The sequence below is a fragment of the Peromyscus californicus genome, unplaced genomic scaffold (assembly GCF_007827085.1).
Source record: "Peromyscus californicus insignis strain IS unplaced genomic scaffold, ASM782708v3 Scaffold_17__1_contigs__length_78620276, whole genome shotgun sequence".
In the NCBI taxonomy this organism is placed as follows: Eukaryota; Metazoa; Chordata; class Mammalia; order Rodentia; family Cricetidae; genus Peromyscus; species Peromyscus californicus.
Genome location: NW_026294469.1, coordinates 12,206,481 through 12,224,743, shown reverse-complemented (window position 1 = coordinate 12,224,743; position 18,263 = coordinate 12,206,481). Strand labels below are relative to the sequence as shown.

General features: G+C 37.5%; 1 protein-coding gene across 1 annotated transcript in view; it reads left to right on the top strand.

Moving 5' to 3' along the window:
• The first annotated feature begins 260 nt into the window (after positions 1-260).
• Ccdc178 (coiled-coil domain containing 178) overlaps positions 261-18,263 on the top strand; it is a 309,743-nt gene continuing 291,740 nt past the window's right edge. Inside the window, exons 1-5 of the mRNA XM_052742751.1 lie at positions 261-312; positions 684-743; positions 1,274-1,384; positions 7,834-7,973; positions 11,807-11,829. Coding sequence (XP_052598711.1) covers positions 261-312; positions 684-743; positions 1,274-1,384; positions 7,834-7,973; positions 11,807-11,829 — 386 coding nt within the window. The remainder of the gene's footprint in view (positions 313-683; positions 744-1,273; positions 1,385-7,833; positions 7,974-11,806; positions 11,830-18,263) is intronic.

The window sequence follows — 18,263 nt, the reverse complement described above, 5'->3', positions numbered from 1 at the left end:
AATGTTTGTGTCAAAATATCCAGTGATTTTCACTCTATGATGTCTATATCCAATTGCCTTCAGCAGGGATGGATAACAGAAATAATTTTTAACAGCTCTCAAAGACTCATGGGATTTTGCTGTTGCACACGGACTTGAAGGGCAGCTTTGTTGGACATATTTATTGATTCAGTATGATGGTGAATCTTTTAATTTTAGTTTTTGAGGACTTCATCCATAAGCACTGTGTGTTGACATGCAGTGAATCTTGGTTCCGTATGATGGTGAATCTTGACTATCAGCTTTATTGTCTGAGGAGCTCCTGGGAGATAAGTAAAGCCTATCTATGGGTGTGTCTGATGGCATTTCCAGACAGTTTACTAAAAAGAGAAGCTCTGCAGATGTGGGCAGCACATTTCCTAAGCTAGGAACCTATGTGGAGTTAAAGGGGGAAAAGGAGACGTTCATTAGGGTGGTCTGAGTCCTCTGTGCTTCCTGGCCACCTTTAAGGGATCTGTTTGCTCCAGTACTCCTGTCTACTCAGGATAGACCATGGTGGTGAGTCTCATCTCTCTCAAATCTTTAGCCTAGATTTCCTTTTTCTAGTACATTCCCTGCCCCTTAGTGCAATCCTTACCGTTGGTACTTTGGATCATGATAATTACCCTTAAAGCTAATACTTTATTTTGTCTTACATTTTATAGGTAAAACATGTCTGGAAATAAAGGCTCTCAGTGACAAGGCAAGGGCAATAACAATTGCAGGTATCACAAATGTACAATTTGCATCTTTATTTTTCCTGTCATTTAATTGTTGTCTTTTAAACAATTGTAAATGTGAAAAATATTTCAGGTATCTTTATGTTTATAATGTTTGATAAGTGAGTCGATTCTTCTAAAAGATCTCATCGATGGTGATATGTATGTCATTCCTTTCATTTCCTTTGTTATTGTGTGTAATGTGTACTAACAGAGTAACAGTTATATCAATATGAATGTGCCCCAAAGTACATTTGCTATTTTTGAGGAATAGTGTGGGTTGAACTGGTTTCCTCATGTTTCTTTTAACAACTTCCTGTTTTGATGAATTCCTTTTATTTAAGAGATTTTAGCTCAATTGTATAATACAGTGAAAATATCTGAGAAATCCCTACTGTGTCCCTTAATATTTATAGTATAATTGTTTTCAAGGACAGCAGCTTTGCAATGTAGCTTTTTAGCCTTTTTATATTGTGTCATTTGTTTTGAATTGTGTATAAACAGCACACTGAAATAATTGTATTTGTTTTCTAAAGAAAATGTCAGATTGCAAGAGTTGGCAGGATTCAGCAGCTCCAAGAAAGGGTCGCCGGGCTCCAAGAAAGCGAGTGAATGTCATTATGAAAGCAAAACAACAAATACAGAAGGTGAGGGCTGAATATAAATCCTACATCAAACTTCACAGTCTTTGTTTGTGTTCACTCACTCTTGTGACGTCACCACTGTGTTTTATTAAGAAATAAATGCGACATATGCGTATTTAATTAGCATGGTAGTTAAGAAGAATGCAATATTGTTGTATAGTTTGCCAATCATGAATTGCTAACGACCAGCCTAGATTGTGAGATTTATTATATAATTTCAGAAACGAATGAATGTTTGCCACTTCTGAACAATGCTCATAAGTAGACAGTTGGCTGGTCAGAGGCTTTTAGAAGAGAAGCAGGAGACTAACTCCTTGGGTCAGCAAAATCTAGCATTCAAACATTGTCTAGTAGTAAGAATCTGTGCTTTATCTCTAAAAGAGTTTTAATATTGTATATGGAAAGACATGAAAAAGACATAGGTAAGAGGATGGATGTATTTTAATCTTGATGTTGGGAAACTTCTGCTCTGGGGATTTGCAGATTAACACAATAAAATGTAAATATGTTACCGTTGTGGTCTTTTCATTTCTTTCTGTCCAATGCAGATCTTAAATATAATTTTATGATCTTGGTTTAGAGTTTATTACCTGTAATCAGTTTTAGATAAAAATTAGTTTTGGAAAGATTTTTCCAAATAAAAAATGTATGATTTATGAACCAATTAAATCAAGACACTTCAACTCTCTGTCTTTTATTAGTGTTCAGAGACATTTAAGAAATGACCCTTGCAAGATGTGTATAACCTTGCATGCCAAATAAAATGTGAGTGTACACACAATTTTATTCTTTGACAGAAATAACAGCTAAATACATTATTAGCAAAATGACCCATGACAACAGACACCAAGCAAATATCACCAACAAGAAGTATTTTCAGTGCTTTGCATAAGGCCAGTTTATGTAGTCTCCAGGCATTAAGATAAACATTAAAAGATAAGAAGAGAGCTGAGAGGAATAGTAATGAATAAATCTACCTGTTAAAAGTGAGGAGTTGATTTTTTGCAAGCAGAACAGAATGTCACTGAAAGCACAGGACAGGCTGGATCCAAACATGGGAAGTCAGTTGGTTCAAATAAAGTGGGAAATGACCAAGCCACCATAAAGGAACAGTTAGAGTTTAGGCCTCAAATATGAATTTATTTCTCAGTTTTTTGTCTGATGTCACATAGTCAAAGCTTTTTCCTGTAACATCTGAGCAGATTAAAATATAACTATTGGACACCATGTGCAAACTGATGGCTTATTATCTTGCTAAAGGCTTATAGAGTCATTGACCTAGGAAGAATGAAGGAAGGATCTAAGAAGGATTACGGGATATGACAGACATCTCATAGATACCATGAGGGGAGTGTAGGATTCCATAAACACTACAAAGAATTTAAGATCCGTTGTTGGACTGGTCTTTATAGGAACAGACTAGATAAACGTGAGTTGAGTGAGAAATGGGGAATTTTCAGGTGCCCACCTTTGCACTTGAGAAGCTGAGGCAGGTGGATTGCTGTGACTTTAAGATCATCCTGAGATACAAATGCAGCCCTGTCTGAAAAAGGCAGGGAGGTGGATTCAAAGATGACTCAGTTGTTTTAGAAGTTGGTTATGAGTGGAAGGACAGGAGTTAATTTTATAGATACAGTTTGCAAATGAGGTTGGAGCCATCAAGTCTACCTCTAGCAGGTTTTCCTGGAAAGCAAACTTTTTTTGTTTGTTTTTTGTTTTGTTTTTTGAGACAGGGTTTCTCTGTGTAGCTTTGCACCTTTCCTGGAACTCACTCTGTAGCCCAGGCTGGCCTCGAACTCACAGAATTTCACCTGTCTTTGCCTCTCGAGCGCTGGGATTAAAGGCATGCACCACCACCACCCAGGAAAGCTAACTTTAAAAACCAGACAGATAAGAAAGAGACAAAGGGCAGAAACCCCAGAAATTGTTATCTTAGAATGGAGTTAATCACTATCAACTTTTTATTTATGGAAAATGGAAAATGCATTAGGGAAAGTTATTAAAGAGAATATTTCCACCCTTTTATATGTATTTATTTTGTGTGTGTGTGTGTGTGTGTGTGTGTGTGTGTGTGTGTGTGTGTGTGTGTGTGTGTGTAGCTGGAGAGTTTTCTCTCCGGGTCCCGCCAAACCCCAGCCGTCCGACAACCTACTTATAAAATAAACACACAGACGCTTATATTATTTAAACTGTTTGGCCTAATGGCTCAGGCTTCTAGCTATCTAGTTCTTGCATCTTAAATTATTCCATTTCTATAAATCTATACCTTGCCACGTGGCTCGTGGCTTACCGGCATCTTTACATGCTGCTTTTCATGGAGGCGGCTGGCAGTGTCTCCCTCCGCCTTCCTTTTCTCTCAATTCTCCTCTCTGTTAGTCCCACCTATACTTGCTGTCTGGCTACTGGCCAATCAGTTTTTTATTTATTGACCAATCAGCAAAATATTTGACATACAGACCATCCCACAGCATGTGTGTGTGTGTGTGTGTGTGTGTGTGTGTAGACAGGAGATACAAGCCAAAGCATGTATGTGGACATAAGAGAACAACTCTGTGGCATCGGATGTGTGTCCCAAGGAGCAAACTCAGGTCATCAGCCTTGGCGTCAAGCACCTTTACCCCCTGAGCTTCTCGTGGGTCCCACTTCAAGGAATAGTTTTCTATAATCCTTTGTAGAGTTGAGTGGGTTCAAAAAGAAAGAAAATAATACAATTATTTTATTGAATTCTGTCACTAGAATACAAATAGTGATTGGTTTTAGAAGTCATATTTATCAAGATAAGGTTACATACCATAAAATCTGCTCCTTTTATGTGTCTGGGTTAATAACTTTTGATAAATGTGTGTTTGTGTGTATGTGTGTGTGTGTGTAAACCCCATTAATTACCACTGAAAATAAGTGTAACAATAAATTTGTGGGGAAGATAAATAGGGAAACAGATGGATGTGACTGAGGAAAATGTGACCTGATCACTTCTGACAAAAAGTATAACCAGTACACTCCAAGAATTCCTCAAGGGAAGAGATTGGTCCTACTATGTCTACAGAAGTCATAATTTGAAGAAGAGACCAGGTACACATGAGAATACTGTGGTGCTACTATAAACTGCTCACTTTAGAAAAAAAACCCACAAGTGATACATTCAGTACTGAGTAAGAGCTCTAGGGAAGTATTCAGGCCAAGTCACTGAAAGATCTGTAGTTACTTGAATGAAGAAATACTGTTTTGAAACTTTAGATTTTAAAGAGCAAACAGGGGACCAGGGTAACTCAACAGGGATGGGGCATCTGTATGTGGGATGAGGTTAGAGTTCAGTCCTTAGCTCCAGCTCTGAAAGTTGGGCATATTGTTCTGCACAGTGCCTGGTGCCCCGGCCTGAAAAGGTTCAATGCAGATGTGGCTCTGTTCTCAGCATAGGATGTTTTTATCTAACCCCACTCCAAGGTATGACTGATCCCTTGTTCTCCATAGAAGAGTTAGGGTCCAGAATGGTGGGTATGCCTAAAATTATAGTCAAGGAGTTGAGACTGGAGGATCATCTTCAATTCAATCTATTGTGAAATACATACCAAAAATGTGTCTCAATACAGGCAAAGAACAGACAGATGAAGTTGGACAGATGTTCATAATCACTGAGAACATGGCATGAGCTCACCTCCCCAGAATCTTGACCAAGTCTCCATAGTCTGAATAAAATGGAGAAACATCAGTTCATACTGGATTAAATTTATGAAGTTATTTTACTTAGGAATATTAAGTGGGGGAAAAAAATCTTATCAGTCAAATTATTCACCATTGAGAGAGCTGATATCTGGAAACTGGTTAGATTCTAACAAATGCACAGGCAGAGAAAACAGATACCCATGGACCTGTGTGTAGCTCAGAGATCCTTGGATTGTAGCATAGTACCTCTTAAATACTAGAAAATACAAAGGAAGTAGAAAGCTTTAAAGTCCATCATACACATATTAGATTAAAAACAGCCATAAGAATCAAATTCTGGGTCTGTTCTGTCCTGCATATGATTTTATTCATGTCTTTTCAAATTTTGGCAACAATTTAATACCATACTATTTTATTTCCCTCACTTAATTACATTGAAACCTTAATCCCCTTCATCAGAATGTAAAAGAAATTGATTACTGTTCATAAAATGAGGCTGAGTATGGCACAGTCAAGTAGTACTTGGAATGAGTCGTTCTGATCCTCATTTGCCTGGCACTGAATGAGGCAAATCAAGTGTTTTGACTATAATAGCAACTGCCTGCTTGCTAACTGTCTATCCAAATCTCCTCACTTCTAGAAAGGGCAGCATGTCTTTAACAAGATGTTTGGATAGGAGATCAATATGTCCTTTTCAATTTTTATCAGCTTGTCCTTTGGTCCTTTGACTATCACAGAGATGAGCATATGTGTCTGCACATGAATTAAAAAAGAAACATGGGCCACACCACACACAAAATAAACACAGAGTATCTATCTATGTTCAAAGCCAACTAAAACACACCATAATAGTGGCACTGACAATCGTGAAAGAACATCCAAATAGTCAAAAGCAAGCAATATGTGAGATGTTTGAAATGTCCAGAAAAATATAATTTAGGATTGTTTCCCTTTTTATTATGAAAATCTAAACATATTAGAACATCCCTCATGGTGTAGCTTATAGGTAGGCAAATGTAGTTCAAACTCAGCTCTCCCACCTCCCAGCTGTCTGGACTGAAGTTGTGCATCTTCTCTAAGTCTGAGTCATCTATAAAGTTAAGACAGCAATCTGGCTTCATAACATGGATGGGAATATTAAGTGAAATGTGGTGTCAGAGGTGCTTAGCTTGGACTTATGTCTATAATACACTTTCTAGGCTCAAAAATATTAGCCAGTGTGAAGCATAAAACTGCAGTGAGCATTAGTGATATACACACATAATCAAATACACTGTGTAGAATGAATACTTTTATGTATAAACAGACAGATGCATCTTTTTTATAGAGCTTGCACTCATGGGAAGAGGATATTATAAGATTCTGTTGAAGATATTTAAAAGTCTTCTTCTCATGTTCTTAATCTACGTTTAAGTGTGTGTGGGTAAATGTGTGTATTTGGGGGTAGAAAGAGGACCAGTAGAAGATAAAAGGGGACAAGAGATAGTAAGAAGGAAGTGAATATGAATGTAACACAATAATACATGAAGTCACCATGAAATCCGTTATTTTGTATGCTATAATTGAATAAATAAAAACATTGTGAAGACTGCAGATGAAGCAAAGATACTAAGAATAATTATCAGCTCTATCTGACAGCATTAAAACAAAAGGCAACAACATTGGCATGCATTACTTCCTTGTTCCTGAAGGTGAACTGATATGGAGACATCACACAGCTCTCACTGAAATTACAAATGTGCTGTGTGTCTCCTGTGCAAGATTAGTGATTGTTACCATCACACATCCTGTGGGATCCTCAGAGTGAGAGGATTTCATAGACATCTTTGCTGCATTTCCTCAACCTTCATCCTGTTGGAACACGGCTGACTTAGAATCACTGAGGCACATCAAGAGTGTGGGTCTTATGATGAGTCCAGCCTGAATGATGCAGTGAGAACATCAATCATTCTTTACAGGAGACTCCAATTTTCAGAAGTGGAAGCTAGAAAATGAGGTTATTATGAGGAAGGACACCTGCTTTTATTTATTTATTTTTCCCACAGGAGAAACTCATGCTAGGTTCCAGGAGGAACTTCGTCAGTGCATGAGGAGGGGCATTAGTTACATGGGAAGATGTAATTAATTACATGCTCTCTGTGAAGGGCAAACTAAGTATGTGTTTCAAGGTCATTTGGGATTGAGTTTAAGAATGGATAAACTTCGTTTCTGTCATTTTAAACTTCTTATTTCAATATTTAGTTGACAATACTATGGATTACATTAACTTCTTTTGTGTATTTATGTATATGTGGGCATGCACATGTACATGCTTGAGTGTGGAGGGCCAGGGTTGATACCAGGAGCCTTCTTTGCTCATTCTCCACCACATTCCTTGAAGCTGGGTTCCTCTCTGAACCCACAGGTCACAGATTCCAGCACATCTAGCTAGGAAGTTTGTTTCTCCAGCTCTTCCACATCTGTCTTCCCAGTGCTGGGTTTCCAGGCAGGTGTCATACTTACCGAATATTTAGATGGGTTCTGGAGATCCAAACCCAGATCCTCATGCTGCTGAGGCTTCTCTCATTTCATGTGAGCTTATCTGGTTCACTTCAATTTGCTATATTATCCATTTAGCCTAAGAGATTATGTTATTTGAACTTTTAAGGTTTGAATTTTTATTCAGTGTTTTTGACATCTCTGTTAGAGTATAGAGTACTAAGACAAATACTGCAGAATATTTTTACACATCCTGAATGCCCTGTTCTGTACCTACTGCCTGACTTCTCCTGATGTCTGCTACCATTTAGAGGTGAACAAGGGCATCTACTTCAGCTATCCAAGTCGACGACACAGCTGTTCTTTGGTAAACATCCCTACACCATGTGTCAGCAAAATGATTGCCCACATTGAGGAGGTGGAATCCAAAATACAGGAGCATTTGAAACAAGTAGGTGACCTACTTAACTTTGAGGGATAAATTCTACACATATCAAGGAGTTTAAGAACAGTAGGAAATTATTTTGATAATTTCTGTAAAACTCAGAATTTTAGCTGATGATTAGTTTACTAGTCTAGACACGTTTTTGATATTCTCACACTAGAGGGTGCAAGGACCTCATTAAATAGATTTTTTCCCCATTTGTTCTTTAACATAAACTGTCAGGTTAAGCTGTCATTTCCATAAGCCAACATGACTGAAAGTCAAATATAATTCTCGTCCTGGAATGGGGAGTCACTAAACCAATTAAATGATAAGTAAATTTGTAGTCTAAAAGGACAATATGCCCTTTTAAATGAGTTATCTTATTGCTAAATAAATATACTACATTTGTTGATAAAGATATAATGGTTCTTTCTTGGTCATGTTAACCTGTCAAATTCTGTCTTTGTTATTCTAAAAAGAACTTCATATTGAATTCTCTGTAAATTGAAATCATTTGACTTAAGAATAACTTACTGAAGAATCAACATTTTCTCCTACCTCTTACTAATATGACATCCTGAACAACTAACACACATTGTTCAAGCAGAGGAGTGGAAATGACACATATCTGTCCTTTCTATTCCTTTATTTTGGTCCCTGGATTTGACCAAAAGAATGTTCTGTTCTAGGAAGTAATCTCTTTTGAGAGGCATTAGTTCAATGATTAAGACACAACATTTGAATAGACATGTTGTATGACCTTAGTTATGGTCTGATGAGACCCTGGCAGTATGTTAGATCAAGTGCCGTAGTAGGAAGGAGCCCAGTGCACACACATGAGCTATTACTATGAATAATAATATTCATTATTATTGAATAACAATGTTCAATATTATTCTATGGTAGCATCTCTTTTGCCGAAACATCTCTCCAAATCAGAATATACCTTAATATAATTGCAAATCACATAGCAGATGGGTTTCTGGGTCTGGAATAGTATTTTAAGAAACAGAACAGAATATTTATTGTTGGGTTGTGCTAACCGTTCCATATTATTTAAAAATTGTAAAAAAAAAAAAAAATCTGTAACTATTACTATAGGTACTGTTTATTGAAATCTTAATGCAAGCCACACCACATATTTCACTGTATTATGTCTCTTCAATGCATAGACTATTGTTGTACATTCTTGTGCAGTGACACATGGTAAATTATAATTTAAAGTAATTCAGCATCATGTTCAACAAAAAGACTATTGGATGTCATCATGTGACAGAATACCTGACCCAAAAAGTTAACACTGGAAGGATTTCCTTTGGCTCACACTTTGAGGAATTTACTTTGTGATAGCAGCATAGGCAAGGTGGCAGGGAGCCCCGTAGCAGCAGGAGTATGCAGCTGGGGCCATTGATCACCTCTTCACATCTCGGTGGAATAGGAAACAGCCCCAATAGGAAGTGTGACTGGGTCTGCTTCCTTCAAAGAGCTCGCATCTCCTAAAGTCACCATCACCTGGGGATTCAAACACACAGCCTGTCAGAGATGTTTTAAGCTCAAGCCCGGACAAACTTGGAAGGAACTACCTTCAGAATGGAGACTATGTTTTCTATATATTTTATTTCTCCACAGAGTAGAAGCCATGACAATGATAGAAAATACTTCCTGGATAACTTGACATACAAGTGAATAATTATCTTTGCCTTCCAAATTACTGTCCTTGGCTGCCTAAGCTACAGTATTACTTAGTTCAGCATGAACTCTACAGATTTTACAGTTTTCTCTTTGTTTAATACAATCTATCAGTCTTCTACCATGATTTTAAAATATGGCGTAAAAATATTTAGGAAGCATCTAAGAAATACTAAGTTAATGATGTCCAAACACAATAACATTATTACCATTAAACTGACAATAAAGTGATATAAAGTTATCCCTATCCTTTTATTAATCACTTTCTATGAATGATCTATTGAATCTTTATCTGAACCTTTCAATGCAAAAACTGTCATTATTCTCAAATATCAATGAGAAAAATGGCCTCTGAAGCTGATGTTCCCTAAAATCTCACAGTTGGTCTGTATAGAGTCAGCCTCTAGGCCAGGTGTGTCTGATGGCTAAACACATCCTGTCCACATTGTGCAGTGACATTTATCCCTGATAATCTGTCAACTAAGACGTCACAAAGCATGAATGTTGAAGTATTCCTAATTCTAACTGGAAATACTGACTTTGCATCTATCATTTCAGATATTCTTTAGCTCTGAAACTTTACACTTACTGACTCTCTAGAACTCTTTGAAACTTAGAGTTTTCTCATTCTGCTTTTTTTTATTTTACTTAAAACGTATGAATCTTCATAATCTGACATAGCTATTGTTTCCCCTTTATCATTTGCATTTGCCTTAATCCATTTCTTAAAGTGCATATGAACAGCTACATGTGTCTATTCTACCATCCTTCTAAAATGACAAAATGCCAAATGCAAATCTCTTTGGTGACTCTCAGTTCTACACCTACATCTGGAATGATGACCAGTACAGGAGAGCATTTTGGAACTTTTCAATATTTTATAATAATTCAGTTTACAGTGATCACAGTCAACCAGAATGGTGTCTTTAAAGGTACTCTGATATTATTCTGATTGTAAAAGAAATCTATGCTGGAATCCAGCTGTGGCCATAGCCTTGATGGATTGATTCCTTCATCTCTTCTGTGAAGATTCTTTCTGTCAGTTACATCTTCTCACCATCCGGTCTTCAAAATTTTCTTATTTTGTCAAGTCATTCCTGTCCACATTTGAAATAAAGACTTTTTTGTTTAATTTTTGTTTTGAAACAGTCTTATTAGGTACCCCTGGCTGGCCTGGGACTTGATTCTTATATCAGACTCTCCTTGAAGTCACAGATATCTGCCTGCCTCTACCTCCTTAGTGTTGGGATTAAAGTTGTGCACCAGAGCATCCAACCATCTTCTTGTAAAGCACATAACAATCCTGTACTTAAATATTTATTCTTTTCTCCTCTCTGTAGTCTAAAGTTTTCCTGTGTCCCGCCTGGTCCCACAGCCGCTCAGACCCAAATAAACATACAGAGTATTATAGTAATTACCAACTGCATGGCCATGGCCTCTTGCTCAATTTTCTTGCTAGATAGCACTTATAACTAAACTCAGCCTATTTCTATTATCTATATGTCGCCACATGTTCCGTGGCTTCACGTGTGTGCTATTACATGCTGCTCTCTAGACAGCAGAATGGCATCTCCCCTGCCTCTTCTTTCTCTTCCTGTCTATCTGCTTAGATTTCCACCTGCCTCTAAGCTGCTTTACCATAGGCCAATGCAGCTTTATTTATCAACCAATCACAGCAACACATATTCACAGCATATAGAAAGACATCCCACAGCACCTCCCATTGTAAAAGTAAGTATCCTATCATATCTCCAACTCCTTATCACACCTTGGTTATATACATGTTTTTGAAATCTGAATTTAGTTTATATTTTCATATGTCTTGTGTTTAACACCCCTAGGTAGCATATTAAGACTCAATGACTCTCTGCATCTATTACTATGTGTCAAGTCTTTTGGAGATAAGAAGCATTTGAATGGTTGAGATTAAGATGGACATGGATTTTTTAAAAAGTATGAAAAACCTTGTAATAATGAAAAGGAGTAGGCTTGAGACACACACAAACACATTTTATGAAATAGCAGAGAGTATAATATGACCAATTATCTGAATCAAAGAACTGAATTTTATAAGTTCATATTTAAGTAGATTTTAAGTGAAATTCACCAATTGTTTTATTTGAGGTATTTAAATTTTGATTTTTATTAAGCTCTTTTTTTTTTGACAGTTTGAAGCTTCTTTTGAAGAATGGTAAGAAATTTCAATTATTCCTTTACTTTTCTCTAAAATGTTGAACTTATGGTAATCTGCAGTTCACCAATTTTATTTCATAAAGAATGGAAAACTGAAAGCAGTATTGCACATGTTAGATATTAAAATATGGGGAAATGGAGGAGTTGTAGGGAAGAGAGGGATGGATGGATGGATGGATGGATGGATGGATGGAAGGATGGATGGAATAGAGTACTCACAAAAAAAGTGAACAGTCAGAAATCTGGAAATTCTAGCAAAAATTACCATCAACCAAGGAGAAAGCCATTGAAGAAGCAGCTCATCAAGCTAGACCATCAAGGCCATCTACATGCCTGCTTTCCATTCTTCTGTATTAGTGGTGGCCCTGAGGAGAGCATCCTTTCCTGGTGCTGGGAATTCCCAGTATCAGAGGAAATGAGGTTTTATTGAAGGATTTGACCTGCCCAATTAATCCTTGTCACAGTGCTTAGGGAGCTTCCAGGTGGTGTATTGTGTGCTCTCACAGCTGCCAGTGACACCACATAACAACTGGAGCAAGCCACAGATTGATCAAAATGCCTGGGAAGAAAAAGGTTAGGAAAAGAAATGTGTGTGAACAAGGAAAACCAAAATGCCCCAAACCCCTGAGGGACACAGCAAGCACACTGTGAGTCCATGCTGCTGTCACACACAAAAGTGTGAGGGGGGATAAATGAGGGGAGGGAGAATATTTTATGAACATTTTTTTCTGAAAAGCTTCTAAAATTTGGATAAATACATGGACCTACACTTTATTAAGCTCAGGGAAGTTCAAATAGGATAAAATCAAAGAGACTGACATCAACAGATATATTAGTCAACAATATATTTCAATCCCAGGAAAAAGGGATCATTAAGCAACAAGGAATAAGGGATTAGCCAGACATTGAAACATCCTCAATCAGATTGAAAGTCAATTTGTCACTGGAGTCTTTGGAGGCCTGAAGACTTTTAAAAAATCCCAAGCAAGCCTATGCCATCCAAGATTCCTTCAGTCTCATGTAAGTGTCTTTAAATAATAAAGAAGAAATATAGATATCCCAAAATTAAAAAAAAAACTGAAAGGTGTACATCACTGATAGACCTGTCCTCTGAGAAATATTTAAGGAGATCTTTTGGGCTGAAACAAAAGGATAATAGTTAGTTTAACCAAAGGCCATATTAAGAAATACTGAAAAATAATAAAGACTACAAAGATACATATAAAAGTCAGCATTATCTTGAACTCATAATTGCTTTCTTATATTATTTAAAGGACAAGTGAATAAAACTCAGAAAGAGAGCTGGTTGTTACTGAGCATACAGTAGATAAAGTCACTGTGGTGATAAAATATGATGGAGGACAAAAGTGTAGCAGAGCGTACTGGGCGAGTGTGACACTGACACTGCATAAAATGGCAATACTTTTTCCATTAAAATGTAAGTTTCATGAAGTTAAACATTAAGTGTCACCTCCAAGACAATGACTAAAAAGCATCCTTAAAATTACATCAGAAAAACGAAAAAATAAAATAAAAATAGTCATAAAATATGAGTTATAAAGAACTGAGAAATAAAATATTAATAATACAAAAAAGAGTTGCATAATCATAGAAATAAACCCTTTGTTGTGAGTGGTTGATTTAAATAAAAATAGATTAAACATTTTAATCAAAAGTTGAAAGTGGTAGAATGGATAAAACATCTGATTGTATTAATTTCTAGAGCCACATAAGCTACCAGAGGTGACTCAGAAGTGGAAGAAAATATGAACTGACATATAAGAATTAAGGGGATAGTATCAGCCAACAAAATCTTTAGCCAGCACACAGCAATACTGATCCTAATTACATATTGCTCTATCCATAGATTAGGGCCTTTTTGAACTCCGATCAGTTTCTCCTGGGTCCATAGCACTGCCTCTACTGTTGTTCTGCCCTGGGGAGATGCTGTCCTGCCTCTGCAGGAAATCTGGTGCCCCCAGAATGCAATCAAGCTCAGAGGCACCTGCTCCCTGGCCCCCAGGTGTATGCCCTGTGGGCATCTTTCTCTGGAGGCTCTGCTCCCACACAGTGGCCTGCGCACTGGCCCTCCAGCTGCTCACCTAGCTCTCCACCTGTGCTCCTCCCTTGCTCAGGTCTGACCCCAGGGGACTCTGGCTCCTGGTGACAAACTGCTATCAGGGAATTCCTAAAGCTGACAAACACCTTCAGTAATGTGACAGGATACAAGATTAACTCAGAAAAATCAGTAGCACTCCTATAGACAAATGATAAATGGGCTGAGAAAGAAATCAAAGAGACATAACCTTTTATAATAGCCACAAATAACATAAAATATCTTGGCATAACTCTAACCAAACAAATGAAAGACCTGTATGACAAGAACTTTAAGTATTTGAAGAAATAAATTGAAGAAGATATCAGAAAATGGAAATATCTCCCATGTTCTTGGATAGGTAGGATCAACATAGTAAAAATGGCAATCTTATCAAAAGCAATCTACAGATTCAATGCAATCCCCATTAAAATCTCAGCACAATTCTTTACGGAACTTGAAAGAACAATACTCAACTTCATATGGAAAAACAAAAAAAAACAGGTTAGCACAAACAATCCTGTACAATAAAGGAACATCTAGAGATGTCTCCATCCCTGACTTCAAGCTCTGCTATAGAGCTATAGTAATAAAAACAGCTTGGCATTGGCAGAAAAACAGACAAGTGTATCAATGGAATTGAGTTGAAGACCCTGACATTAATCCATACACCTATGAACACCCGATTTTTGACACAGAACCTAAAACTGTACAATGGAAAAAAGAAAGCATCTTCAACAAATGGCGCTGGCATAACTGGATGTTAACATGTAGAAAGAATGCAAATAGATCCATATCTTGTGCCATGCACAAAACTAAAATCCAAATGGATCAAAGACCACAACACAAATCCAGTTACACTAAACTTGACAGGAAAGAAAGTTGGAAGTAGCCTTGAATGCATTGGCATAGGAGACCACTTCCAAAATCTAACAGTAGCACAGACTCTGAGAGTAAAAACTAGTAAATGGGACCTCCTGAAAGGAGAAGCTTCTGTAAGGCAAAGGATGCATTTGTATTTATTACATTTACATTATACATTATACTTATTACATTTGTAAATAAGACAAAATGGCAGCCTACAGAATGGGAAAAGATCTTCACCAACCCTACATCTGACAGCAGGCTAATCTCCAAAACATATAAAGAACTCAAGAAACAAGACATCAAAACACCAAATAATCCAATTAAAAAAATGGGGTACCAATCTAAATAGAGAATTCTCAACAGAAGAATCTCAAATGGCCAAAAGACATTCAAGGAATTGCTCAATATCCTCAGCCATCAGGGAAGTGCAAATCAAAATGACTCTGTGATACCATCTTACACCTGTCAGAATGACTAGGATAAAAAAAAAAACTGATGACAACATATGTTGGAAAGGATGTGAATTAAGGAGAACACTCCTCCTCTGCTGGTGGGAGTGTAACTTGTACTGGCACTCTGGAAATCAGTATGGCATTTTCTCAGAAAATATGGAATCAACCTATCTCAAGACCCAGCAACACCACCACTCTTGGGAATATACCCAAAAGATTCTCAACCATACCACAAGGACACTTGCTCAACTATGTTCATAGCAGCATTATTCATAATAGCCAGAACCTGGAAACAATCTAGATGCCCCTCAAACAAAGAATGGATAAAGAAAATGTGGTACATTTACACAATGGAGTATTACTCAGCAGTAAAAAAACAATGACATCATGAAATTTGTTGGCAAATGGATGGAACTAGAAAAAGTCATTCTGGGTGAGGTAATCCAGACCCAGAAAGACAGACATGGTATGTATTCACTCGTAAGTGGACATTTGACACAAAGCAAAAGGATAACCAGGCTACAATCCACAACCCCAGGGAAGCTAGGTAAAAAAGATGTCCCTAAGAGGGACAAGCATGGATTGATCACCCCAGAGGGGAAATAGTTAAGATCTCCTGGGCACACTGGGAAGAGAGGTAGAAGGGAGGTGATGGGTGATAGGAACATGCGGGATGAAGATGACCGAGTTGGGGGAGGGATGGAGAGGGAGAGCAATGAAAGAGATATCTTGATAGAGGGGGGCATATGGGGTTAGGGAGAAACCTGGTCATATGGAAATTCCCAGAAACCCACCAGGATGACCCCAGCTAAAACTCCTAGCAATAGTGGAAAGGGTGCCTGAACTGGCCTTCCCCGCTCTATTCAGATTGGTGACTATCTGTAGCTAGAGTTTTCCTGGTCCTGCCTGGCCCATGGTCAGGACAAATCTCTCTCACCCGCCAGTCCCGCAGCCACTCAGACCCAACCAAGTAAACACACAGAGATTTATATTACTTTTAAACTGTATGACTGTGGCAGGCTCCTTGTTAACTATTCTTATATCTTAAATTAACCCATTTCTACTAGTTTATAAGTTGCCACATGGCTCATGGCTTACCGGTATCTTAACATATTGCTTCTCATCATGGCGACTGGCAGCATCTCTCTCTGCCTCAGCCTTCCACTTCCCAGAATTTTCTTCTCTGCTTGTCCTGCCTATACTTCCTGCCTGGCTACTGGCCAATCAGCATTTTATTTATACAGAGCGATATCCACAGCAGACTATCCTAATTGTCATCATAGAACCTACATTCAGTAACTGATGGAAGCAGATGCAGAGAACCACAGCCAAGCACTGGGCCAAGCTCCTGGAGTTCAGTTTTGAAGAGAGGGAGAAGGGATTATATCAGCAAGGGAATCAAGATCATGATGGGGAAACCCACAGCGACAAATGACCCAAGCTAATGGGAGCTCACAGGCTCTGGACTGACAGCTGGGGAACCTGCATAGAACCAAACTAGGCCCTCTGAACATCGGTAACAGTTGTGTGGCTTGATCTGTTTGTGAGGCACCTGGCAGTGGGACCAGCACTTATCCTGGGTACATGAACTGGCTTTTTGGAGCCTATTCCCTATGGTAGGATACCTTGCTCAGTCTTGATAGAGGGGGGTGGAGGGAGGTGCTTGGTTCTGCCTCAACTTGCTATGCCAGACTTTGTTGACTCCGCAAGGAAGGCCTTACCCACTCTGAGGAGTGGATGGAGGATAGGGTGGAGGGGACATGGAGGAGGGGAGCAGGAGAAGGGGAGGGAGTGGGAACTGTCACTTGTATGTAAAATGAAAAAAAAAGATTTAATTTAAAAAAATAGAATTCTAATAGCAATACCTAAACAATAGAAGACATTTCTGAAGAACTTTAGTGTACACTAACTTATAACAATTGAGGACTTCAACCTAAGTTCAGATGCAAGTTAAGCATATCAGTTCTCTTTTATTCCACACTAGACTCCTTGTACAATCCTGGTGTCAATGACAAATGGTACATATACTTAAAATCAGCTTGTCAGTTACTGAAGAAGTGAAATCCTGAATTATCCCAAGAACCAAGATTTTAACTCTAAAATGTATATGCCCAAAGTATTTGAAACAGGTATTCAAGCTGAAACTTAAATACCAATGTTCAAAGCACCAGTCTTCACAATAACTAAAAGAGGTGGAAAAAAATCTATCATTGAATTAAAACGGTGTGGTTTATCTATGCAATGAAATATTTTTATACCATAAATAGAAATGAAGTTCTAGTAATAAAATATGGACAAACATCATATATTCATATATATTTACATATATTATATACATATATATATAATAAGGGCTGGACCCTTATATGGGCTTTATATGGAATATTCAATATAGCTACATCCATATAGACAGAAAGCAGATTAGTCATTGATTAAGACCAATATGAAAGACTGCTTAATGAAATTGTTAATTTATATTATTTTGAAAGTACTATAAAAAATTAATTAGGATTAGAATTAGAACGAAATCCAGAAGACAATACACAAGACTACAGCTAGCCTTCTATGGTGGTACATGCTGGGATTAAAGGCGTGCACCACCGCCACCCCCACCGCTGCCCAGCTATATTTTAGTATTTTAAAAATCAAGCAAAAAAATTATGGTTTTCAGTAAAAATATTTGAAATAAAAATGAAAGCAAAAAATAAAAGATAATGAAAGTATCTCATGAAAAAACAGGCTTTAAAAATATATTTAAAACATAATAATATGCACCCACCGCTAACATTAATGATAAGATATATGGGGAATTAGATGCAGCAGAGAGAGATGTGAAGTTTAATGGTGAGTTTTATAAAAGCTGAAATATTACCACAATATGATATTACATGTGGTCTCCATGATAATAACTGAACATGAATTATTTTTATGAGCTTTAATGATATTTGGTAACCATAGAGCTTTCATTAATTTTAATGACTCTTTAATAAAAATGAATGACTTAGGAAAAGCTTAAAA